Source organism: Ictalurus furcatus, chromosome 16, assembly GCF_023375685.1.
Source record: "Ictalurus furcatus strain D&B chromosome 16, Billie_1.0, whole genome shotgun sequence".
NCBI lineage: Eukaryota > Metazoa > Chordata > Actinopteri > Siluriformes > Ictaluridae > Ictalurus > Ictalurus furcatus.
The window spans coordinates 5,000,421-5,026,357 of record NC_071270.1 but is presented as its reverse complement, the minus strand read 5'-3'; the positions used below and the strand labels follow the sequence as shown (position 1 = coordinate 5,026,357).

The 25,937-nt window shown below is 43.0% G+C and overlaps 3 protein-coding genes across 3 annotated transcripts; 2 read left to right on the top strand and 1 right to left on the bottom strand.

Moving 5' to 3' along the window:
• The first annotated feature begins 114 nt into the window (after positions 1–114).
• atg101 (autophagy related 101) lies at positions 115–2,091 on the top strand. The gene is made up of 2 exons (XM_053645509.1): positions 115–403; positions 1,083–2,091. The coding sequence occupies exons 1-2, from the start codon at positions 152–154 to the stop codon at positions 1,485–1,487; spliced, it is 657 nt and encodes a 218-aa protein (XP_053501484.1). The 5' UTR covers positions 115–151; the 3' UTR covers positions 1,488–2,091.
• A 183-nt stretch (positions 2,092–2,274) lies between these two features.
• zbtb21 (zinc finger and BTB domain containing 21) lies at positions 2,275–10,692 on the bottom strand. The gene is made up of 2 exons (XM_053645506.1): positions 10,555–10,692; positions 2,275–9,675 (listed from the first exon to the last, which is right to left on the bottom strand). The coding sequence occupies exon 2, from the start codon at positions 9,666–9,668 to the stop codon at positions 6,678–6,680; it is 2,991 nt and encodes a 996-aa protein (XP_053501481.1). The 5' UTR covers positions 9,669–9,675; positions 10,555–10,692; the 3' UTR covers positions 2,275–6,677.
• A 1,745-nt stretch (positions 10,693–12,437) lies between these two features.
• umodl1 (uromodulin-like 1) lies at positions 12,438–24,725 on the top strand. Its single transcript, XM_053645889.1, has 16 exons — positions 12,438–13,224; positions 13,903–14,145; positions 15,069–15,230; positions 15,473–15,579; positions 15,723–15,909; positions 16,115–16,255; positions 18,088–18,345; positions 18,575–18,719; positions 18,885–19,141; positions 19,866–20,003; positions 20,580–21,118; positions 22,246–22,367; positions 22,575–22,811; positions 22,917–23,076; positions 23,310–23,429; positions 23,943–24,725. The coding sequence occupies exons 1-16, from the start codon at positions 13,110–13,112 to the stop codon at positions 24,171–24,173; spliced, it is 3,162 nt and encodes a 1,053-aa protein (XP_053501864.1). The 5' UTR covers positions 12,438–13,109; the 3' UTR covers positions 24,174–24,725.
• The last annotated feature ends 1,212 nt before the right edge of the window (positions 24,726–25,937 follow it).

Here is a 25,937-nt window from a genome sequence, read left to right as displayed (position 1 = left end):
AGATTTTAGAAGCTTTAAAAACAGCACCAGGTTTCTGTTCTGTGTTCAGACCCGAGTGAGAAACGTCATCGTGTTATAGGACTGATCCAAGATCAGACTGCACAATCCGACCCTGTAACACCTGCGGGTGTTCGGTGAGTGTGTGTCGGGGATGAATTGCCGCTCGGAGGTGTTGGAGGTGTCTCTGGAGGCTCGGCAGGTGGATGAGGCCATGGCAGCGCTGTTACACACCATCCTCCTGCACCGCAGCACCGGGAAGTTCCACTATAAGAAGGAGGGGACATACTGCATGGGGACGGTGGGGACACAGGACGTGGACTGCGACTTCATTGACTTCACCTTCGTGCGGGTTTCATCGGACGAGCTCGAGCGCGTGATCCGGAAGACGGTGACCGAGTTTAAGGTGCGCGAGGGCTCACCTGCAGCAGCTCACCTCTAGTGGGAATTATTATTATTAATAATAATAATAATAATAATAATAATATAGAAATGTGTAATATTTTACACAAACGCTCTCCCTCCAGAATTTGTCATTTTAGCGGTTTGTTGTTGAAGTGGAATGCTAGTTGCGTCACCCGCCGATAAATGTTACTATGGCAACCAGTATTATATTGCTTTTCACTCCGTTTTCTCTGAAATGATGATCTGTAAATATTCTAAGCATGCACTGCAGAGTTTGACTTCTCCACCCAGATCAGCTCGTTAAATTCCAGATTGAAAATCGACTAAGGTTTTAGTTATTATTAAATATTCAATAAATCAAGTTTGTATGTTTAGACCTACATTTTAAATAAAGTTTGTAACGTTAAAAAGATCTCCTGTGATCTCAGGCGACTCCCAGGTTGAGAACCTTTTGATCTAATTAATGATGGGGAATTCCGTAACGTTCTGGTGAGTCATTTCATTAGGTTCGACTCACCGGTTACGATTCAAAGAGTCGACTCACTCACTGACGATTCTAATCTCCTGAACTTGGACGTACACTTTAACCTGCAATTTGGAGAGCACCCTTCTTTCCTTCCTAAATGCTGTCGTCACTTCAAGCACTTGTGTTTTTTTTTTCCGTCTCTTTTCCTCTACAGGATGCGCTTGGGAACTCGGGCAGTGACGGAATGGGCCAGATCTCTCTGGAGTTCTATCAGAAGAAGAAGTCGCGCTGGCCGTTCTCGGACGAGTGCATCCCCTGGGAGGTGTGGACCATCAAGGTGAACGTGGTGAACCTGGCCAACGAGCAGGAGCGTCAGATCTGCCGGGAGAAAGTGGGCGAGAAACTCGGCGAGAAGGTCATCAACATCGTGGAGGTCATCAACCGACACGAGTACCTGCCCAAGATGCCCACGCAGTCCGAGGTGGACAACGTGTTCGACACGAGCCTGAAGGACGTCCAGCCGTATTTGTACAAGATCACGTACCAGATTACGGATTCTCTCGGGACGTCGGTGAGCACCACCATGAGGAGGCTCATCAAAGACACGCTGGCGTTGTAACAGGGTTATAAAGTTCCGTTCATCAGTCATCAGCCTTCATCAGTACACTTACATATAAATAATTTATCAGTCTGTAATTAATATCAGAAATACACTAGCAGTCAAAAGTTTGTACACACCTGATTAAATATATTTTATTGATCTTGAATAAAAGCTGAGTGGAAATGTAAATAGTAACATTAACGTTAACGCCCGTGTATAAGTTTAATGAACAGTGTTTTAAAATAAAGCTGTTTCTTTGCCGTTTTTGGGAACTTTAAGAAAGCCTCCATGGTGAGCGTTTGCAAAACATAAGAAATGAAAAATACTAAACATTTTGGCACTTTTCTTGGTCACTTCCTGATTCCATGTTGTGTTCGAGCTAAAATAGTATAAAATGAAGACCTTGTATGAGCAGGGGTGTACAAACTTTTGCCTGGTGGTGTAAATCTGTCTCTTGTTCCGCACGGCCATGTGACGCATACACGAACTGACTTCTGTCCTGTACAGTGTAAAACGAATCCTGATAATAAATCCTGATTTTCAGTTTTGTAAAAAAAAAAAAAATAAATAAAAAAAAAGTGACTTTTTTTTTTCTCAGAATAAAACTGAAACCGTGTAAAAATCCAGTCTCCGATTGATTGATTGATGTGAACATCTGGGATCAAAATAGACGTTTCAGGGCTTTTTGCAAGGGGGACGGACAAATAACGATAAGATTGGATAATGTTCTTGTTTTAATTTGACAGAAAGGACTTCAAACCTGCTGCAGGTTTGGGTGAAGGTTCAATTATTCCGCTGTGAGACCTGCTGATCAGCGTCACTTTATTTTAGAAAGCAAGCGGTTAAACAGTTGGGTTTGGGGGGGGGGGAAACACTACACACAAAATAAACCTTTGCACAGAACAAATTGATATAATTCTATAATTATAAAAAGATGAATTATTGCAGAAAAACCACTGAAATACCCGAAAAGTTACACTGTGTTCATAAAACAGAGAAAATATCGGTACAAAATACAAAATTAGCCGACAGGAAGATTTAAATCAGCTTTAAGTTCATTAGAGGATCTAAACAAAGAAGCGTGATCTATTTAAACTGAGGCATCCGAGTAATAAAAATTAAATTACATTTTAAAAAAGCGCATTACATTCAATAAATTCTGCACTAAAGTTTCCACAAATATCCAAAAGGCATGTAAGACTCATCAATCTGACAAAACTCTTAATTATCTGTTAATATCTCTGTTCATCCTCCAACATCCACAAACCAACAGCACAAACAGGTTTATAGCTAAAAAAACAAAAACAAATGAACATTTTCTCACCGTTCTAGAAATTGTGCTTTGATTAGCTAATATCTGTGACGTCACAAGAAATCCCGTACGATCAGCTTAGCGTCGACACCTGATTCACCTGATTAACCAGCGTGTGTTATGTAAGTAAAGAAGTACTGATACAGTACCGTAATAGAATCGTTCTCACGCTGTATTGAAGCGTTAACGAAAGAAGGAAACAAACCCAAACACTCATCCACGCAACCGGAAACGACGAGCGAATGGTTAACGCCGCTCGCCAGGCGTGTGCCGATGTCATTTTCACGTCACGATAAGTGGTTTACTTTTTTGTTTGGGATTAGACTTATAATAATGTAAATATAAGAAAATATTTCTCCAAATGCCAGAGTTTATCTCACTGCACAAAAATGTCCACGAGATATTATATATATATATATAAATATAAAAACATAACCGTATATATATGTATATATGCATATAGCTCTATAATCATACACCATTTAAATAAAGTGTGTTTATATCCAAGCTGAGACATTAATGAGTAACTTGCGAGAATAAAAACATGAGCACGGTATATATAAACGATTCTGAATCTCCAAAACACTTGTATACATGTACTGGACTTTTAATACAACTTTGGAATAATAACGTAAAATATTAGCTCGTTATTGATCGTGAAAATTTACTATCGGCGCATGCCTACTGCATTTTATACGCATGTGCGTGCGTACGTGTGTGTGTGTGTGTAGTATATCTTTGTCTTTGCTTCAGAATAGTGAAAATAAACAATAAATAAAAAAAATCTAAAGTAAAAAACAAAACAAAACAAAGAACGAGCACATTTTACTTCCGTGTGTAAATGTGCACACACTCAAAAAAAAAAAATAGAATAAAATGTACTGTAAATTCAGAATAATACATTTTAGTCTTCAACACTTAAACACCGTTAAAGGAACAAAATCTCATACACTGATTTTCATCTGACTGAAGAACACGCTGTTAAAATGATCAACAATAATAATATTACTCAGTCCCTCCAGGATTTTGCGTTGGAAGAAATGAACATGAAATCAAGGCAATGCCACAATATTCTGAACAATTAAAAAAAAAAAAGAATGCAAATGCGAATTTTATGCAGATTCGGGCCGAAACGCGTCACGTGCCGTCGTCAAGACGCACGTTCGGCCAAAGCGCTCTCCGATTCACGTGCAGCTATAAGTAGGGATGCACCAGATGTTCGGCAACCGAAATTATTCAAATAAGTGAAAAGGCCGAATACATTTGACCGAACAATGACGTGTTTGATGATGTGACCAAATAGCCTAGCAACCAGAGTGAGACGCGCGAATGTCACGACCTCGACGAGGGGGCGCGCGCTTGCACGGGGTACGTGCACGAGCTACGTGCTCTTCGGATGTTTAGCGTGGACACGTGCGTTTGTTTTGTTTCTGTTCCGGAGTATTCTGTCACGTCGCGAGACGTAAGGGAGTAGAGTATGGAAGCAGGTAAAGACGTATTTATTTAAGGGCAGGCAGACAGATCCAAATCGTAATCCAGAAAACGTAGTCAAGACAGGCAAAGGGTCGGGCGATCGGCAAACAGGCATAAACGGGGCAAAGCAGGAATCAAAGTCGCGGTCACAGAAAACAGAGTCACAACACAAAACGAGAAACATGAACTAGTACTATGGACTGGGAGCGGAAACACCAGCAGGGACTAAATCAACTAATCTATAGTTTAAACTAACTAAATCTATCAAGGGACATAACATTAACAACGTATCTAACTACACTAGATCTACTCTAATACTCGGCGAGGTGTACAGGGACGCGAGCGGTATATATCCCCAATATAATCAGCCGTATAGAACCCAATAGAACCATTTCCTGCACTCCTGTCAATGCACTTTTTAGTTGTAGGCTACAGAGTGTTCCATTCTTTCAGCAGTCAGTTATAGGCTTAACATAGGTTATTCAAGGGGCTCAAAGATGACCACATCAAAATATTTTTATTTTACTCATTTATTTATTTAAAGTTATATTGTGCCTTGTTGGTAGCCTATGCCTGCTGGAATGAAAAAACATGTTCAGTGTTAAATAAATATTTTGAAATGGTAGTTTTTGTAAATGATTTTTTTCTTTGAAAAGCAAGACAAAATAGTAAAAAGCACATTTTGACAATTTAATTTATGCAATGGTGAAAAAAATGGCAAAATAAATGAAAAAAACGCGAAAAAAAAACGTGTTCGTTACGTCTTCGGACAAGTTTTTCATTTTATTCGGTTTCGGCTTCGGCCAAGAATTTTCATTCTGGTGCATCCCTAGCTATTAGGTCTCGTTTACCGACAAAAATCACTGCGAAAGAGCACGCAGAACTATTTAGTGCGACTGCGATTTCGCCGATTCAAGTCGTTTTCTGTTAAAAAAAAAAAAAAAAAAAAAAAGGCACAAAAAAAAAATCTGCAAATTGCATCGCAAATTTTGAGGGAAAAATAACTAAATTAGCGCAGTAAATATCAAGCATTTTTGGCCGAAACAATCACAAAAAACTCCACAAAATCCTGTACAGACCGAATAATAATAATAATAATAATAATAATAATACTAACACTCTTCACCAAACAGAAATTAAACACCGGCGTGAAATGGCTCTTGTTATTTTCTGTATATGATGCAGTAAGGCAACCCAAAACATCCCGTTTTTGGACTTTTTTCAAGCAAACCCATGGCGTAAAGCTCCATCACTCAGACGGGTCGTGGGTTAAAGGCTGTATCAACGTAATACGAAATAATAAATATACAGTACTGTGCAAAAGGCACATGCAAAGAAATGCTGTAGAGCAAAGATGCCTTCGAAAATAATGAATTTAAATGTTTCTCCATTAAAAAAAACAAACAACTAAATGGTAATAATTTGGTGTGACGAGCCTTTGCTTTAAAAAAACAAACAAACAAACAAACAAACAAGGAGTCTCTGGTAGAATGAGTGCAGTTTTATAAGCAAATGAGCTGAAAGTTTAATTGAGCGTCTTGCAGAACCAGACACGGTTCTTCTGGAGACGTTGACTCGCTTCTTATTTGTGCAGCGAAACCCAGCAGCCTTCATTGTGTGTTTTTTTTTTATCTGAAAAGTGTCTCATCACGTAATACGTTGCTTTCTTTACTGACGTACAAACATTTTTTCTGTAACATTTCACTCAAAAAAAAAATAGGTTGCCTAAGACTTTTGCACAGTACTGTATATATAAATATATACACACATAATTAGAGAATGGGGAGGAAATAAACAACATCACGTCCTGAACACTACAGTCCTTTGGGTTTGGGTTTTTTGACATGCCTTTCTGATCATCTTCCATAAACACGAAGGAGGAAGAAAAGGCCACGGAGACGAGTAACGAGCGTGACTCCTACGTAAAGCACTTTTACAGAGTTATTGCAGGGTTTTATAAGCAGATTATCATCAGTTTGGATGAGGAGGAGATTATAATCAGAAATGAGAAATAAACATCTGCATTTGTACACATTGTTCACTGATGCACCATGAAGTATAGAAAAAAACTCAAAATAAGTGTAGGAGTATGTATACGTGTACGAGTGTGCGTGTGTGTGTGTGGGTGGGGAAATGTCACCGTCTCGGTCAACCCAAACGCAATCGAGACGTGATCGGTGTGTGAAGTGTGTTTCTTTAGACCCTAAGATAAAAGCTAAACTGTGCAGCTGAACACTTGAACGTTATTTATGCGGGCCGCCATCTTGAATACACCGCCCAAGCCCCGCCTCCAATTCATTTTTCAAGCATCGGTGCTATTTAACTTAACCGCACGCATCGCGGCTGCTCGGCTGCGTCTGGGTCGACGGAGACTCCTCTAACGAGAGATGGGATCCGGATCTTGGTGTAAACGAATGACGTGTTCAGATGTGACTGTGGCTCTGCTCGTGACTCCACAGACTGAAGGCAGTCTTGAAGGTCCTGTGGCAGAGTTTGCACATGTACTGCCTCTTAAACGTCAGAGCAGACAGCGTCGGCGCGTGATAAAAGAGCGTGTCTGATTCCTGAGAAGTTGCTGGGTTTTCGGTGCTGTCCGACCTGGAACGAGAGAAATCTCCGCCTGACTTTTCCTGCTCCTCTCGGGTTTCGGATTTGGACAGAGAAGACGTCAGGGTCTGAGGCTCCTCCTCCGAGACGGGACCTCCGGTTTGACCTGATTTTGGTGAAGACGCTTGTGAGGGCGGATGCTCTTGGGTGGAGACGGTAAGAGTCGGAGACGGCGGTGGAGAGCACGGCGGTCTGTCCGTCTGTCTGCTCGAGGGCTCTTCAGACGAGGACATGTGGGACTGGTAGTGGCTCCAGAGGCGGAAGTTGGTCCGGAACGCTTTGTGGCAGATGTGGCAGATGAAGGGCTTGATGTGGCAGAGAAGCTCCTGGTGGCGCTCGAGGGCTTTGTGAGAGCCGAAGAGTTTGCCGCATTTCTCACAAGGCCGCACGCCAGGTTCCTCGGGAGCTGAGGCTTCTCTGTCCGTCACCGGTTCCTCCTGCGGCTCCTCTTTTACGATGAGCTTGCCCTGATTATGAGACGAGCTCAGATCCTCCGGGAGGTAAGAAGACGAGTCCTCAGAGTCGCCGTACGTCGCGTCGTCTCTCGGCGCCTCTTTAGGAGGCCGCGGTGCTCCGGCAAGTTCCGCCGCCTCTTGGTTGACCTCGTGGTACCCGAGGGTCAGCTGCTCCCTGACGGTCATCATGTTCTGGTTGTGAACTTCGACCTGATGGCGCCAAATGCTGAAGGAGGACTTAAATGTGCGCATGCACTCGAGGCAGGTCAGCTTTTTGTACTTGCAGTGAGCCTCGTGATCCTTTTTGACCAGCGTGTTGGAGAACCTGAGGCCACAGTAAGGACAGACGGTTGCGTAGCGACACGCTCTCTCGTGATCCTCCAGCTCGCTCAGGGAGAACAGTTTGACGTTGCAGAGCCTGCACGGGAAAACTTCTTTGTCCTGGTTCTCCTTGACGTGTCCCGTTTGCTCCTGCCGCTCACGTAGACCTTCCTCGTCTTGTGCGTCCATGCTAGCTCTCTCAGCGGTGTGTCCCTTCATGTGCAGCTTGAAATGCGACTGGAAGAAGAACATTTTCCCGCAATAGGGACATCCGTAAGACCTCGACCTCCGGCTTTTCTTGGCAAACGGCTGAGCCTGATGGCCCTGCTTGTTTCTCCTGAGCTTCATGATCAAGGCTTTCTTTATCTCCCGCTCTCGCACTATGTCTATGAGTTTCCTCTGGAACTTCTCATCCAGCACAGAGTAGGAGCTGGAAGAAGCCGCCGGGTTTTGGACCACGCCGTGTTGGGTCTGGCAGTGCGTCCACACTTTGAAGTTCGTATGAAAGCGCTTGTGGCAGATGTCGCACGCGTACGGCTTCTCCGGGTTATGGTACATGTTCACGTGACGGTAAAGCCCTGCGTTTGACCTGAACACCTTCATGCAGCTCCAGCATTTAAACATCTTCGTCGGCCTCGGTTCCCCGGGTTCCTGATCGTCCATGCCGCGAGTGGACTCGTCGACCACGCCGTCTTCATCCGTGAACTGGTGTTCGTTCGTGACTTTGGATCGTTTAAACGTGTTCGAATTACTGTCCAACGGTAACCTCCTTTTCACAGATGGACTGAAGTACCCTCTAGGACTTTCGTCAAAGTTAGCCTGGAAATCTCTAAAGTTGACAGGCAGATTGTCCTCTACTGTGACCCGTATGATTTCAGAAGGATCGGCCAGCGGGCTGCTGGCCTCCGTTTTGACCGTCACCCTGTCCTCTCCCTGAGCCTCCTTGTCTTCCCTGGCCATCAGGTTATGCTGTTTGGACCTGAGAACGAGCGGCGGCAGGTGATGTTTGCTCCCGGAAGACGGCGACTCTGCCGTGTTCGTCTCAGATTTTACAACGGGCTGCTCCCTGCTCTGCGGGTCCTTCAGCTCCAAAACCGGAGAGAAAACAGGAACCGGACTGTCCATGGATAAGGATCTACGAAGCAGGCTTTTAATAAGCGGCCCGCTCCGGTCTACGGTTTGGTTATGCGCTCCCTGCTGTGTTCCGGAGACCGATTTCGGATCGTACGTCTGTTCGGTCTTCATCTCCCCCGCCGGGCCATCGGCAGGATCAGAGTTTAAGTGCTGTATGGTTTCGCTGAAAGACACCGAAGAGGTCAACTGCGGCCTCGCCGAGGGCGATCTGTACTCCGCACGGCCCTTGAGGATGGACGGCAAAGACGGAACGACCGGTTTCGATTCGTCCTCTAGTTCTTTGGGAGCGTTTTTGCTAAGATTCATCCCCGTTTCCGTCGTCTTAACATGTCTCGACGGACGATAATCCGGACCCGATCCGGACCGAGTCTCTTCTGGTGCATGCCTGGACACTTTTCCGTGGGGAATCGCATTCTCTCTGTGGGCCACGCCCATGCCACCTTGTTGTACGATAACGCTCCTCTTTGTGAACGACCCGTCGTCCTCTTGGGGAAAGAACAGCCTCTTTCGAGTCACGCAGTAAGACACCTGAGGCCTGGTGGACATTATGTTAGTCAGGAACGGGATTCCTAAACTGTACCCCAGCTCCTGTATCACCGCAAGGCTTCCTCTGTCCACGAACAGGGACGAGGAGTAGATGTAGTTCAGCACGATCTCGAAAGCCTCGGGCTCGCAGAAGTCCAGCTGGATCACGTCTAGGCTCTCCGAGTCTCTCCCGGAGAACAGAGTGTGGAAGTACTCGCTGCTGGCGGCGAGGACGCTCCTGTGGGCCGGGTAGCGTTGTTCACCCGCCATCAGCATCACGTCACAGTACTGACCCTTTAGACGCTGCTCGTTTAGCACGCCGAGTAACGAGACGGCGTGGGCGGGGCTGCTGTAGTGCACCAGGCTCTCCATCACGACCCTGAGGGACATAAACACAAAGCGACACAAAGTTTGGTTTTAGAGTTCAATAACGATTTGCTTTTTTTCCTTTTAACTTCACATCCTCGAACCAAACGTCTTCTAATGTGTCCTGTCCAGTAAATAGTCAGAACGATCTTTTACCTGGTGCGTAAAAGCTTTATCTCACAGAGGTGTTTCTTAAATTCTTTTTAAAAAGGTATGAAGATACGCACTAAAGGTACAAAAGGTGTCTGATCGATGGCACTCAACGCGACATGGAAGAAGAAGAAGAAGAAGAAAAAAAAAGATTTATAGTGTTAGAAAACAAAGTGAAAGGCTTGCTGTCCTGGCGCATGCGCGAACCGGTATCACATTACTTCACGCTTAATCACAGGGTGACAGACACACACACGCGCGCGCGCGCGCACATACATAGGCGCGCGTGGGTGGACGATCTTCTCTTCATCACATGTCTGTTATTCACTAATCTGGATATTTTAATCGTGGCCCACGCGCTGTTGATTCGATCAACCAAAAGCACGGAGTGTACCGAGAGTGTGTATGAGTGCGCGCGAACACACACACACACAGTTGTTTTTTCACGGAGAATGGAAAGAGAGAAAAAGAAAATGAAAGAAAGATAGAAGGAAAACAGAGACACAACTACGCGGGCTGTTATGTCAGGAAACGCCGCTTTTTTCTAACCCAATTAGTGCTCAAACTTCTTTCCCCCTTGAAGTCAGAGTCTGTCTCTCTCTCTCTTTCTCTCTCTCTCTCTCTCTCTCTCTCTTTCTGTGCGTCTCTCTCTCTCTCTCTCTCTCTCTCTCTCTCTCTGTGTTCCTCGCGCGCGCTCGCGTGCTGCACGCTGACGGAACAGCGGAGGAGTCTCAGCACTCACCGCGTCACCTCGTCTCGAGCCCCCGGGAACAGCGCGCGAACACTTTTTGTCCTTGTCCCCTTATTCCGTATTTCTTTCCTTCTTTCTTTTTGTTATTGTTTTCCGAGTTGCGTCGTCCGCGCAGCAGCCGTGATTCCATCCATCTTGTGTTTGACGTCATCCCGTTCCAGGGATGAGGTCATCGCTTAGAGCGCGCGTCACGTGCGCCGCGCCCTGATTGGCTGCTCCGCGTCCTGTGGGCGGTCCTGCAGGAAATGGCGGACGGCACCTCTTAAAGGGACAGGCAACTTTTTTTTATTTTATACATTTAATTTACTCTAAACTCACCGCACCAGCTGTAAAACAACAACAAATATACAAGTACACACCATATTTATTTATTCAGTTTATTTTATTCCTGATCCTTCCCCTCACGCAAAATTTAAACCTAAAACTAGCTACACTGCCTTAAAATGTAGATTAAAACACGATTTATTTGATTAAAAGCACTCTTTCTAGTTTAATTAGAATGGCAGAATTACAGTTGGATCCACATTATACTTCAGATTAAGCGTCTGGTCCAGTCTTCGGTTTTAGAACTACAGTAAATAGCTAATTATTCAAACAACTAGCATAACAAGAGTATTTGATCTCTACAATCATCATGATATTAAAATACTACTACTACTACTACTACTAATAAAAGTAATAATCATCATAATATTCGTCATAATAATAATAATAATAGTAATAATAATAATAATACTAATAATAATAATAAAAGTAATAATCATCATAATCATCGTCATAATAATAATAATAATAATAATAATAATAATACACTTTCAGACTTGGTTGCAGCCATGGTCCTGTGCTAATCACCTCTCAACAACCTTCACAATCACATTCACAGCAAATAACTACACACACTGTTGATGTAAAGTGTCTTAATGAAATGAGTGTGGGAGGAAATCTACTCAACACATCACACAAAGTGATTTCTATTCTTTTAGTGATTTTGTTTGCAGTAGGAATAAACTCACAGAAAATACAGAAATCCTATTACCAATTATTCAGAAATATATTTGCATATTCAGCATCTGTGTAGTAAATATTATGTACCCTTTTATCCTGCTGAGACACACTCCAAATATTACTGCAATACACCACAGAGACTCTAGAGGGAGAGGGAGAGGGATGGGGGGGGGCGGCGTTGGAGGCGGGGGTAGAGCAAGAGAGAGCGTGAGAGAGACGGAGAGAGGGGGGAGAAGGGGGGTAATAAAGAGTGACAGACAGAGAGAGAGATGGGGGAGAGAGCGAGAGAGAGGAAGAGAGAGAGAGAGAGAGAGTCCTCAATGAATGTGTGAAAAGTGTTCAACTTAAAAAGGCTCATGTACAATAGCAGAGAAATCTGTCTTTATTTTATTATTTTTTTTTTAACTGTTTTCTTTCCTTCCAAACAGGTTATTAAACTGAATATTATAATCAGCTGTTGTTGTTGTTGTTATTGTTGTTGGGTCTCACTTTGATTTCAGTTTCACTTTCTGCCTCCAGGCTGTGGTCTAAACTCACACACACAGCAGTACAGGAGTGCTGTGTTTAATACTTTTATGAGTGTAACTGTATGCTATAAGAGTTCTGGATCATTAAACACCGACCTTCAGGCTGAAAATGTTTGAGGATATCTAATGACAGGCACGGATTTGATGATGGAGGGTTCTAGAAGGTCTAATTGTTCCTGTCCCTCTGAAACTAATTAAAGTGCTATAATTGATAAGGTGCGTGTGTTTATGTGTGTGTGTGTGTGTGTGTGTGTGTGTGTGTGTGTGAGGGCCTCTGGGGGTTTACACTCATTACTCTGACCCAGGAGAGAGACCAGGTCGTGTTTATCTGCTCTCTCAGAACCGTCACACTCAAACCCAACACCACAAACCAGACGCAGCGACAGTTTAACTTTCATTTCACACATTTGGATGTGTGTGTGTGTGTGTGTGTGTGTGTGTGTGTTTGGGGTGTGTGGGGTGTGTGTGGATATGTGTGTGGGGGTGTGGGTGTGTGTGGGTGTGTATGTGGGTGTGTGGGGGGTGTGTGTGGGTGTGTGTGTGTTTTAATATTTAAATAACATGTTCCTGTATTTATAATCTCCCTGTGGGTAGAATCCTGAGGGAACCGCTGTGTTTTTGAGCATGGAGGGATGGAGAAGATAGAGAGAGAGAGAGAGTGAGAGAGAGAGAGAGCGAGAACAACACACACACACCGCTCATAGCCCAAAGACTGTGCTTTTTTTTTTCTTCACTTGTTCATCTTGTTCTCTATTGAGATTTTATCCTTTGCCCATATTAATGCTTTGGCAATACATTGTACAATTCGTCATGCCAATAAAGCTCATTTGAATTGAATTTAATTGAAAGGGCAAACAATGAGAGAGAGAGAGAGAGAGAGAATGAGAGAGCAAGAATGAGAGAGAGGAGGGAGGAGGAGGGAGGTAGCACAGGTGAGACACAGGTGAGGATTCTCAGCAGTGTCCTGCACTCATCTCTGAACAGTGGGGAAGCTGGAGCTCATCATCGTGTAGTATGATTCTGACGTACGGACTGTATTCTGGAGGGCCGAAAATGCGTTGGATGCTCGGTGTGTGGTTAGTGGCGCTGTTCTCCATTCTCGCCAGAGGACACAACACACTGTATGAAGGTGAGACACATAAACACTGTATTTTATGTCGTAATGTCCTCATCATGCGCTAAAATCGACTTCATGCGGATGAAATATTCAAATATTTATAAATAACGAAACGCTATATAATAAAGTTACACTCCAGCATGCTGGAATTGTTCTTTCTTGCATGAAGAGTCATTTTCTGGAATTTTCCCCTGCGCCTGTCGAGACAGAAACTAAGTCTAAATGAAAAGTAATCAGCTGCAAATGCAAGAAATGTACGTTTTTGTTCGCATCGAACTCATTTACACTTATTTAAACGTATTTTTTTGCGGGCGCTAAGTGTAAGTTAGTGATATAGTGATGTATAGCCTAAATGAAAGCACTCATCGTACTTCACCATAAACACTATGCCATGTCCCTGTTAGTTTTTGGGAGTAAAGGGAGTTTTGGTCTCTGAAAAGGTGTTCGGATGCGTGGTCAATAAACACTGGCTCACGTTTATTAAAAAAATTCTGTTCTGATTGAATGATCCTTAATATCCTAATAAGTTTAGCTAAGCTCGCCAGGACCGCAGTCGATTGGGGTTAAAGCGAAAAGTAGTTATTCAGATGAAATATGAATATTATTATAAAATAATGGAACATGATTCTGTAATATCGCACTTTACAAGTGAGTGAAATCTAACTTCGTCATGCGTTTCGTCTGTTCCAGGATACACCCTCTCACCATCAGGGTACCATGTGTGTCCCGGGATCGAGATCGTTCCCATGACTACCGTGATCTCCTATAAGAGCGCTTACACCCAGATGACGCCGTGTGGCGGGTGGCTGCCATGGAAAATGTGCAACGTCACACGTTACAGCACACTGTACCAGACACAGGTCGTCCACTCCGAGAAACAGACAATGAAGTGCTGCGAAGGCTACGAGCAAGTGGGCAGTTACTGCGCTCTGTGTGAGTGAGGAGAAGAAATAAAATAGAGAAGTGTGTGATAACGACCGCTAGTGGGAGCTGTGGAGGGAGACGTGTTTGTTTCCTGTGTAAACTTTACTACCTAGCTGACCTCTTCAGTAATCCTTACAGGAACCGCCATATTGGAGACAAATTTTTCCTCTCCTTAGGCCCCGCCCCCTAGACCCCACCATCTACTCACAAAGCTGTTCGAAGCTTATATGGACTTCTAGAAATAATTTTAGGTCCAACAGACCTCCAAACAATTTGGTTAATCGACTACTTTCGCAGTAAAGAATTATTCTCTATAATGTATTTTTGACTGAACTATTCCTTTAGGAAGTACTTTTGATGAATAATAAGTAAGAAGTTTATTTCTCAGTGGTTATAACAGGATTATGATACATCATAATAAGGAATTCCGAAGAACTCTGAAGCTGGAGTGATTCCTCTTAACAAAATGTTAATACCCCACACCAATTTAATGAACAGTTTGTGAAACATTTTGTCTTTTCATATCAATGACTTGTAAATAAGTGATTCCAAAACAAAGCATTCATTAAAGACAGTTTAGTAGGAGTTCGTGTGTCTATGGTAGCTGAGGCGATGCAGTGGCTGAGCTGCATTACTGGAAGATTAAGTGCACGTCACATTTAGGAGGCAGTCTTTTGACCGTTTAGTCGCCACTTTGTCATTTTCAGCTCTCTTTGCCTTTTTATGAGGTTTTGTGGGCGTGGTTCATTTAGATTTTACTCACTGAACAGCTGAAGCCTCCGACTGGTGATGTACTGTTACATGGGACTTAATGTCATCCGTGTTTATTGCACAGTTTCCAGCTCTGATCGAGATATTTTACACGTCTCTGCACCTCAGGTTCAATCCTTAAATGTTTTGACTTTTGAATCGTGGTTTTTTTCTTCCACCAGCCCTTAACAGGAGTTCGGAGTTCACAGCTAAACCTGGAGTTTGTCCTGTACTTCCTGTCTCGGGATCAGGTTCAGGGTGTCACTGGGACACGGACTGTCCCGGCTGGCAGAAATGCTGCCAAACAGAAAACCAGACTCTCTGTGTGGAGCCTCAGACATTCGGTGAGACATCTGCAGGAAATCATTTGCTCGCTAAACAAGAGCAATCTCTCCGAATGAGGAATATATATTTATATATACGTGTTTTTTGTTTACAAATTATAATTTGATTACTGTGAGAATATCATAAACCGTGATAAAATGTTAAGCGATTTATCGCGATATGAATAGTTAATATCGTCACACATACCTACCGTATCCTGATCTGCAGGGGCTTTAAAAAATATATTTCTCTTTGTTGTTAGTGAACATGAGTTCGTGGCTGAACGTGACAGTAACTGTGAAAACAGCGTACAGTTTGGTGAACACGAGGGGCGGAATCTTCAACCACACACGCCTGCTGCACTCTGTGGTCTGTATTATTAGATCAGATCATTAAATATTCAATACAAAATGGAAAAGTCCTTATATTTATTCATACAGTATGCAGTTGCAGCATCTCCAGACTTTAACCATGTGTGTGTGTGTGTGTGTGTGTGTGTGTGTGTGTTGTAGGTGACAGGAGCTCTGAGCTCTCCGCAGGTCTCAGTGTATCACACACACTCGTGGTCTTCAGGATGGTTCAGTACATCCTCATGTCTGCTGCTCGGCTCGGATCGGCTCCTGTCCTTAACCAACATCTCTGACACACTTCTGCTCCTGCTGGAGAACATAGAGGAGGTGACGGCTGTAGATGTCAGGGGTAGGTGCATGTGTGTGTGTGTGTGTGTGTGATTCATTTTTGCAGGAACATTGTGATTCAGCTTCCCTTTTACTGCTCATGAGTCAGATGAGAATATTTCCTTCTCTCTCTCCAGCTCTCATTATTGTCATCCATCTCTGACACCGTATATTGTTTTTGGTAGAAATAAACCTGTGTGTGTGTGTGTGTGTGTGTGCATGCGCAGATGTGAATGAGTGTGCCACGCCCCTGCTGAGGGACTGCTCTCCCCTGGCCTACTGCAATAACACTTTGGGCTCCTATAACTGTGTGTGTGCTGCTGGATCCGCAGATCTTCAGCCCAGCAGGCCAGGAACACAGTGCACGAGTAAGAAACACTACATTACTACTGCTACTAATAATAATTATAATAATTTCCCATGATCCTTAATTTCCCATGTTGTGCTCCACCCCTAGGAAGTCCTTCGTGTAAATTGTGGAACTAACTATAAATAAACAAGATAGCATCCCCATATAACTTCCTCTCCAGAGGGTCAGCTGTCCCAGTGACCCAACGTTCCACGGTCCACGTCAGACCTATCTGCTTCTGAGTGTTTCCAACATGGCTTCCCTCTAGAGAGATCCAGCTGATGGCCAGAGTGTGCAGCTCTGGAGGCGAGGTGTGTGTGGAAGGTGTGTGGTTGAAGCAGGTCTGCTTTGCTGCACCACACTGGTCCACCAGTTCGGTCTGGATCAAACCAGTTAAACCAGCATGGACAGCCTGGACACTGTCCAATCAGTAGTGAATCCTTTTTTGGTCTTAGTAGTAACCTCTGCACGTGGGTTGAGGATCTGTACCCGGTGATGTATTCTTGGGGTAATAGAAAGGTCCAGAGGAGTTCAGCTTGGTGATGACATTGATCCAACGATGATCCACAAGCATGTTGCTGTCTTATTTCTTCTTAATATACTCATATTTCATTTCCTCCTTCTTAAGACAACTGATGGATGGTTCATTAGGTTCACTGCTTGCACATCCTTCTGAAGATTTGCTGCTTGGAGTGAATGTCTTGTCCAGAATAGGCTCTAATCTCCATGGCCTGATTTCTTATTGTCTTTCCAGGACAAGGCACTGCTAAGATCATCTGCACTTAATGTCTGTTGGTCAGCCAGGGTACACATGCATTGTTTGTGTTGACCTTGGGGTGACTCCTCAGGCTTTAAGGAATCCTGAAGGTTCATGTCCTGGAACTGGAACTGTCCTCATGATTCAACACATACTGTGCATCCAGGGCTTTTCAGCACTTTTATCAACAGTGGTTGAGGATCTTTATCTCCAGGTCACCTCCATCGTGCCAGCAGCTGAGGATTGTTCACCTTCTTCCAGGAGCATGAATATTTACCTCACTTGGCTGACACTGAGACAGGATACAGCCAAGCACTTGATGGTTAAGGGGTAGAGAAGGTTCAAGAACACAACAGTGGCAGCTGTTGGGATTTAACCTCATGACCTGTTGCTCAGTAGCGCAATGCCTTAACCAATCAAGCACTCACACATTGACCTTTCCCCTGTTCACTTGACTTTTCTCTGAATTGTTGCACCAAATCTGGAGGACAGAAATCCATTTTGGTGGATTTTAGAAATATTTCTAAAAAGAAGTAGCACCACCTGGAAAAAAAAAATGAATGTAACTATAAACTGGCTGCAGCAAAGTAATAATAATATTAACAATGACTTAAATTCTTCAATTCACATTTCTTACACACTTGATTTGATGGCATCATCAGCTACATATCTCCACTAAACGTGTTTATGTTTACTTTTTAGATACAGCCTCCTCTTCCTCCTCTTCCTCCAGTTCAGGCTCCTCTGACTGGAACGTAATCAGCTTTGGGCCGCTGAGGAAACCTCCCCGGAAAATTATCTCCCCTACCTTGTCCACTACTACATCGTCCACCGCTACCTTCAACACTTCCTTCACTTTTCCACCTCCTGTTACTCCATGCAGCTCTAATTCCAGCTTGAGTCCTGTGCTCAGTACGTAATTCCTAATGTCCTTGATTTTCACAGTCATTCTGAAGGAAAACCTTCATGTCTTTCTATACAGAAAAACGTTGAGTCAGGAGCTGTGCATTCCATTCTTGTCCATGTTTATCGCATCCATGTTTATGTCAATTTCAAATGATCAAAGAGATCATACTTATGTGTTTGCTTCGTAGGTATTCCTAAGATCCCCAAACTCTGGGCCAAAAACGTCACAAGCTCCTCCTTCAACCTGTTGTGGGACGTTCCCACTCAGATCAACCTCATGTCAAGCCTCGTCCTCTTCCACGGGACTCATCAGATGGGCCCCTGGGTAACGACGTTCTCCAACTGGACATGGACCAACCTTCAGCCTGGGGTTCTGTACACCGCTCAAGTGTCCCTGTGTATGTGTGGTTACTGTGGGAATGCCACCGAGCTGAAAGTAAAGACAGGTATGTGGAGTGGAGAATGACAGCTTCCTGACCCTCATCCATTAAAGGACCAAAATATTCCCATTAGGTACTGATAATGAAGGACATCATTTTAATACAATGGTCAGGTCATACAAATTAATTCATGATATAAATTGTAAAGAGTTTTTAGAGCGAAGACTGCTATAAATTGAAGGTTATAGTAGACTGTTATATATACTGTATATATATGCGTGTTTTCTGATTGTAGATGCACAGACTCTCGAAGCGGTTGCCCGTATAACCAGCATAAACTTCACCAATGATCTTCTGGACCCGAACAGTGAAGAGTACAAGATGTTTACCGAAAAAGTCAGGAACGAGGTAAAGGCTGTCTACATGGGAAACAGAGCACTGTGTAAAATAGTAGAGTTATTGAAATCACTACAATAAATACAATTAGAGTAAATAGTGGAGTGTCAGTGGAGTGCAGAGTGACTGGAGAGTCTTTATGGAGTCCTTCGGGATCTATACAGTGGAAATGTCCGTCCCTACTAAGTAATTAGATAATATGACAATAGTTTGTGCATCACATCTCTTTGTCCTGTCCTTCCACAGACTCTTCATTATCTTCCTTCCTGGATCCTGGACTTGGTTCTCTCTGGGAAGGTCATAGTGTTAATTACTCATCTGTCTCCAGGCAGCGTCGTGGTCACGTTCACCCTCGTGTTCCCTCCTGACAGCACACTGGACATCTCTGCCATCGCTCATAATCTGATGGAGTCCCTGGAGAACAGCACGCAGTTCATCGTCGACAGAAACAGCAGCAAGATCATGGGTATCGCAATTTAGCAGTACATACACTCGTAGAAAATTTAAAACCCTTAAGGGTTCTTCTAGAAAACTTTTTTCCCCCTATGCTATGTTGCTTATGTTTGGAAAAGGTTCCAAACAGAATCCTTGTCAAAGACTAAGAACTCTTAATTATCTTATGCACCCCTAAAGAATCCTTGAAGAACCCTTTTTTGCTAGGAGTTCAGTTCAATGTTGCACACTGGACAGATCCTACAATGGGTATTAAGAAGAAAATGATCACCAGTAATCTGGAGTTTATATCACACACTTGTGCAGCTAATACACACACTGTTAATCTCAGTCCTCAGTTCGTGTTACCCGACTCTGAATACCGGGAACTTTACCCGCCTAAGTATTGAAGAAAAGGGGCTCACAAAGGGTTTGTTGGATGATAAAGAGTTCGTAGCTACCAAAAAAGGGTTCTACATGGAACCATCTTTAATAGGAAAATGCTTTGCTGTAGGGTTCTATGTAGAACCTGTAGAACCCCCAGAGGGACAACTGAAGAACCCTTGTACTGCTTTTCCTTGATTATTAGAATGATGTTTGAGACATATAAATAAGAATATCACAAGAAGTGTGTGTGTGTGTGATATGAAGTGTGTGTGAATTAATACGAGGTGTTTTCTTGTGAGCTGTTACTGCACTGTTACTATCTGCTTGTTTGTGCAATGAGGTGTGTGTTAACAGCAGTTCCTCATTATCAGACGTGAATGAGTGCGCTCTAGGCAAGATCGACTGTTCCCCGTGGGCCAGCTGTGAGAACACGTTTGGTTCATACATCTGTGAGTGTTACTACGGTTACACTGATGCAAACCCTGAGAGGCCGGGACGCACCTGCGAAGGTACAGCAGAAGCTAATTTACCAGGCTTTCACCTTCCAAATTTCCATTTACAGCCAACGGAAACTTTAACCCGACAGCTGAGGGTGTCTTTAATTTGTAAAAAAAAAAAAAAGAAAGAAAAGAAAATCTTCCCTTCCCAACTTCATTGGGTTCTGCTATATTGAGAAACATCATGAGTGTGTCACTCGTGAACACTGAGCTGGCAGAAAATGTCCCTTTTCCCTGATCGTTGCTTTCTACATGCCATCACATATCATGAATGTGAGCATTTGTTTATGCTAGAAGTGATTTGGATAATAAAATAGTTCACATTTGACTTATTCTGCTATTTTGTGATCGCGTTTACATTCAAATGGTAAAGAAGAAGGATGGCGTTTTACGGTTGTGTGTTGATTTACTCATCGCTAAACTATTAGCCATTAGCGCCCACATTATCTTTATTTTGTCTTGTAGCCAGTTATGGGCTTTGGCATAGTTATATTAACACCAGATTTTCAAGTCTGTAACAGAAGAAAAATGTTTTTACATTCTTTTCCTACTTAGTGATGCACATCTTTCATTTTTATCCATCTCCAGCGAACAATGTGCTAGCTTCCACTTCGTCTCCAAACACCACGAGTCCATCTGCAGAGGTCGTCTCTACAACATTCATCACGAGCACGCTCTCTCAAAACACAACCACATCCATGTCCACATCCACTCCGATCACTGATAAAACCACAACATCCTCTTTATCATCATCTATATCTATAAACTCCGTAACACAAGACACCAATGTAATGGTCAATTCATCAACAGCAGAGCCATCTGTTAATAAAACCAGTGAATTAATAAGCACACCATCCACCACATCTTCTTCTACACCATCATCCACTTCCAGCACCCAAACCACTGCAACAACAAATTTAACATCACCCATCTCTCAAACGGAGTCCATCAGCGTGGAGTGCGGTCCCGGGTTCATGGTCGTATCCGTGTCCCGAAATTTCCTGGACTGGAAGCACATCTCCGAGTCCTCGCTGTACCTGGGCGTGCCCAGCTGTAACCTGACTGCGGGGAACGTCACCCACGTCATGCTCTTCGTGGCCTGGGGAATGTGTGAAACTCAACTGCGGGTAAGTGCTAAAGATATTCCCCCTGTTCGCATTGGAGAGGATCCATCTTAAAATATCATTACAATCTTATATAATCATTAGAATAACAATTAACTTACAATTCAATTAAATCACGTTATTTGCTGCTATTACAGGAAAATAATCAACGATAGTGTGGGGTGATGAAGCGGAGTTACTGTTATCAAGCTGAAGTCGATTATTTTCCTATAACAGCATGTACCGTCGTGTTTGATTCCTCTTTTAACACGGCAATTTGCCAACACTTAAACGTTTTTGCTTATTAAAGAATGACACAGCATACTTTTTATCCATTTATAGTTACATGTCTGCAAAACATGAAATGTTTCTCTTAACTAGCAACACATATTTTAATCCTTTTATGTGGAGCGTCCACTGTACACGTCCATGTAAATGAGCTGTTACTATAGCGTATTAGAACATGTGCATTAATATAAAAACTACTGTCAGGGCCGCTGTTATAGAAAATGAACCAACACCTGACGACCAATCACGATCCAGCATTCAACATAATAGCACAAAATGAAGTTGTAAAACTGTGGAATGTTTTCAGTGGAACTCAAGTTAAGCAATTAAGACAATAAATAAATCCCAAGCGAATCTACAAATGAACACCAAAAGTAGTATTAAAATAAATACAGTATTGTGCATGATGAATAGCGTGGTATGTTGTATAACTGATTATCGCTTGCTCCTTATCAAAAATGATCTTTTATCTGCGTTTTATAAAAGGTCTTGTGTACGACTGAAGAATTTGACGTATGATTTCATTTAGAAGTAAGCCATGAAGTAAATTTACTGGAGTGATTTTGTTGCATTTCTATTATTAAAAGGCGTAGCTTAATGAAAAGCGGGAGAATTACAGCCAGTTAGATTGCAACATGCAAATTTCAAATTTGCATATTCATAGAATCTGGATTTGGGGGATCGGGGGTTCGTAGGTTCATGGGGTTTTGGGCAAGAATACTGGAATAAAAACAAAATTTAAGCATAAAAAATTAAAAATAAAATGTTCTAATATTTGAGAAAAGTGGACAAGACCCACATCATTTTCTCTGTACCATGCCTACTGACCATGCTCTGATGTTCTGATGTTCCTTTTTCTCCAGAATAACAGCCAGAACAGCACAGTGCAGGTGACTCTCTATAACACGGACGCTCGGCTCCAGGTTCCTGTCATCTGCACATACATCAACAGTTTTATCATCTCCGCTGGATACAGTTCCTCTGGGTACTACGCTGCCATGGCAACCGCATCCTCCCCTTGCTGCTGAACACACTGTTAGCTTTCCTGTAGTACTGAGCAGTGTCGAGTCCCCAGCATGGCCCTTTACATTTTATTACATCACAACTCTAATATATATGTATATGTGTGTGTGTGTGTATATATATATATATATATATATAAATATTTCAATATGGTTCCCTCTTCCTTCAGGTACGATATGATTAACAATGTGGTTGAGGGATCTGGGATGTACCATGTGACAGTGCGATTGCTGAACGGGACGTACCCTCTGCCTCAGAACTACACGCTGTCTCCGGAAGATGAGGTCATCATCGAGGTGGGGCTGAGCTCCAACATGTCGCAGATTAAAGTGGTCATTAATAAATGCTGGGCCAATCCCAGCAACAACCCGGCCGAGCTGCCCAACAATGTCTTCTTTGAAAACAGGTCCATGCTCGTTCTACTGCACACACCTCACATGTCTGTCTGTCTGTCTGCCTGCCTGTCTGTCTGTCTGACTGTCTTTCTGTCCATCTGTCTTTCTGTCTGTAGTTGTCCCGTCCCAGACAGATTCACCAAGGTCCTGCAGAACGGTGAATCCACTCGCTCTCTGCTGGCTGTAAATCTTTTCCAGCTGGTGGAATACGACGTCATTTACCTGCACTGTCAGATTCAGATCTGCATCGAGATGTCCACAGCCACGTGCCGCCCTGTGAGTTTATGTCACACCTTTAAGCTGGGATTGGATAATGTTAATACAGATCACACGGGAAAAACACAGGACCGTACATCTAACAATTCTGATGTAAAAACGTCAAAAAAACATCATGTATTTTTTAGCAGCGGACTCTTTCAATGTTGTTGAAATATTGTTGAAACTGTCCCATTAATACGTTGTGTGTCAACATGAGACGGTTATTTTAATATTGAATTATTCTGCATTAGGATTGTAACACGGTTCCCCGGCTGGCGAGAACCTCCAGAGGTGCTAATGTGATCGGGATGGCTAAAGCCTCATGCGGTCCTCTACTGAGGTCACATCTGGGTGAGCAGATCGCCTGTCACGTACACTACACTGTAATGTAAAGATGTGAGAGTTTAACAAAGTCCACAGGTTTATCTTAACGCGCTCGCTCGAATGCTGTTATGGAATGTAATGGAGGTGAAGATGGATGCAGTTGCAGGTAGAACATCTTTAAATAGCACTCAGGTCGACAAATCCAAATCGATTAGCAGGGTCAGGGTCAAAACTGAGAGCAAAGTTCATGCCATGAGCAAACAGACTAAAGCAGGCAAGGCAAAGACGTGAACGATAAACAAACAGGGTCATCTTCGGGGTCCGACATCTTCAGGGAAGAGGAGTTTCTCTGTAACACGACAAGCTGTTTTTTTGTCTTATTAACGTTAAGAGAGAGAATAGAGAGAGGCTGGTGAGGGAGCGAACGTTTATAGCTGCTGTAACGTAAGCCAGAACAGGAAGTAACATTAAACGCAACTATAAACAGATAAAAAGTATGTTGTTCGTCAATAGATTCAAAAAATGACTTGCTGTTATAGGAAAATAATGAACTCTGGAGTGGTAACAGTAACTGTGTGTGTGTGTGTGTGTGTGTGTGTGTAGAAGTGACCCTGCAGGACACGGTGTGGAACGTGCGCACTCTCGGCTTCATCCTCTTGGCGTTGGGAGTGTGTGTGTTGGCGTTCGGAGCCGTGGCTGTGGTTATGTTCTGCAGACGCAGGATGGGAAACTACAGCTTCCAGTTCAAGCCACGTGAGGAGAACTTCACCTACCACGTCTTCGACGCCTGAACACGTGAACACGTGAACAGCTTCAGTCCTGCGCTCGCTCCATCACTGTCCTGCATTTATTCTGCTTATAGAACTACCGAACAAGCTGTAGCGTGCTGCTGTGTGTTAGTCCACGTAAATATTACCATTACTATTGCTGAGCAATATTTACATCATCATCATCATCATCATCATCATACACAACACGCTTTCTCTTTCAATGGTGTTGATTTTAATTTGTCTGTTCTTACGTTCTAATTTGTTCTCTCTCACGTCCCTCTTTGTATTTGAGTCTCTTTTTCATCTCATCGGGTTTCCCCTTGCTGCATTACAGTGTAAATTTACAATGTAAAGCTATAACGTTATAATGTTTTAAAAACAAAGTGATATAAGAATACGATTTCAGTCACAATGATATATTACAATTTATATAAATATCGTTATATTTTGTTTATATTGTTCAGAATAGTGTACGTATAATTCATTCAGGTCAATAAATCTAATCATCTCAAACACTCTGTGTGTGAAAGCGTTTTGCTCTTTAAATGAGATACATTGCAGAAATTTGCATTTTATTTAATTCCCTTTTTGTAAACACACACACACACACACACACACACACACACACACACACACACACACACACACAGGAAGTGATATATAGAGGTAGAAGTACAATTTACAGCTGTGCCATCACTAGAGGACACTGCTGGGTTTGTGTGTGTGTGTGTGTGTGTGTGTGTGTGTGTGTGTGTGTGTACCCACCCACACTCCTGCAGATGGTACCCTCTAAGTCTCAGGAGAATTTACACACACACATACACACACACACACACACACACACACACACACACACAATTTCCAGGAGGAGATTCTTTTAGGGTCTTTGTTTAGCAAAGACAGAGTGTCTCCATGGTAACATTTTGAGAGAGAGAGAGAGAGAGAGAGAGAGAGAGAGAGAGAGAGAGAGAGAGATTTCTGAGCTCTGAATAATTCAAAAGATTATGAACAAGATGAACGGCTGATGGAGAAACACACACACACACACACACACACACACAGAGAGAGAGAGAGAGAGAGAGAGAGAGAGAGAGAATGTCCTGTAAGTGCAAAACACAATAACAAATCAATAACACATCAACATGAACTCTAAAGGGAAAAGGGCGGTCCTTACTGAACATCACATGCTCACTGCTGATTGGTTACTTTTTAAATCCACTTAACTAAACGGGAAATGATTTTCTGTGCCCTTCCTGATGTTATATTCTCTCTCTCTCTCTCTCTCTCTCTCTCTCTCTCTCTCTCTGGCTCTCTCTCAGACTGACGCACACTGCAGCCAATCAGCAGCAAGCATGTGGTGCTCACTAAGGACCGCCCCTTTCTGTTTTTAGTCATGCTGAAAGCTTCTAAAGCCTCTAACCTCCGATTAAAAAGAAAAACAAAAGAATTCACCCCATCAAAAATGGAAATTCCTACTCGGAAATCTGGGGAGCTTTCCTGAACCCCGATCAGCATATGACGTCATGCCAACATGGCCGCTCACACTGTTAAAAACAAATGATAATTTTACAGACTTTACAATTAGAGGATTTACTTTAGATCACTCAACATAGACACGTTCGTTAGTAAAATCTCTAACCCTGATCTTTCAGTTCACTGTTAGTAAATGAGAAAGTAAATATCTCATAAACTCTTGATAATGTTAGCCTGGCATTCAGACTAACTAATTCTGAGTTTCACTGAATGTTGCATAATGCTGTTGCATTTCCTGGTGATTTATGTACA

Excerpts from the sequence above, each read along its gene's own strand:
- atg101 (XM_053645509.1), top strand. The coding sequence starts at position 152 with ATGAATTGCCGCTCGGAGGTGTTGGAGGTGTCTCTGGAGGCTCGGCAG. Across the intron at positions 404-1,082 it reads AGACGGTGACCGAGTTTAAG|GATGCGCTTGGGAACTCGGG; the intron begins GTGCGCGAGGGC and ends TTTCCTCTACAG.
- zbtb21 (XM_053645506.1), bottom strand. The coding sequence starts at position 9,668 with ATGGAGAGCCTGGTGCACTACAGCAGCCCCGCCCACGCCGTCTCGTTA.
- umodl1 (XM_053645889.1), top strand. The coding sequence starts at position 13,110 with ATGATTCTGACGTACGGACTGTATTCTGGAGGGCCGAAAATGCGTTGG. Across the intron at positions 19,142-19,865 it reads AAACAGCAGCAAGATCATGG|ACGTGAATGAGTGCGCTCTA; the intron begins GTATCGCAATTT and ends CCTCATTATCAG. Across the intron at positions 23,077-23,309 it reads CCACAGCCACGTGCCGCCCT|GATTGTAACACGGTTCCCCG; the intron begins GTGAGTTTATGT and ends ATTCTGCATTAG.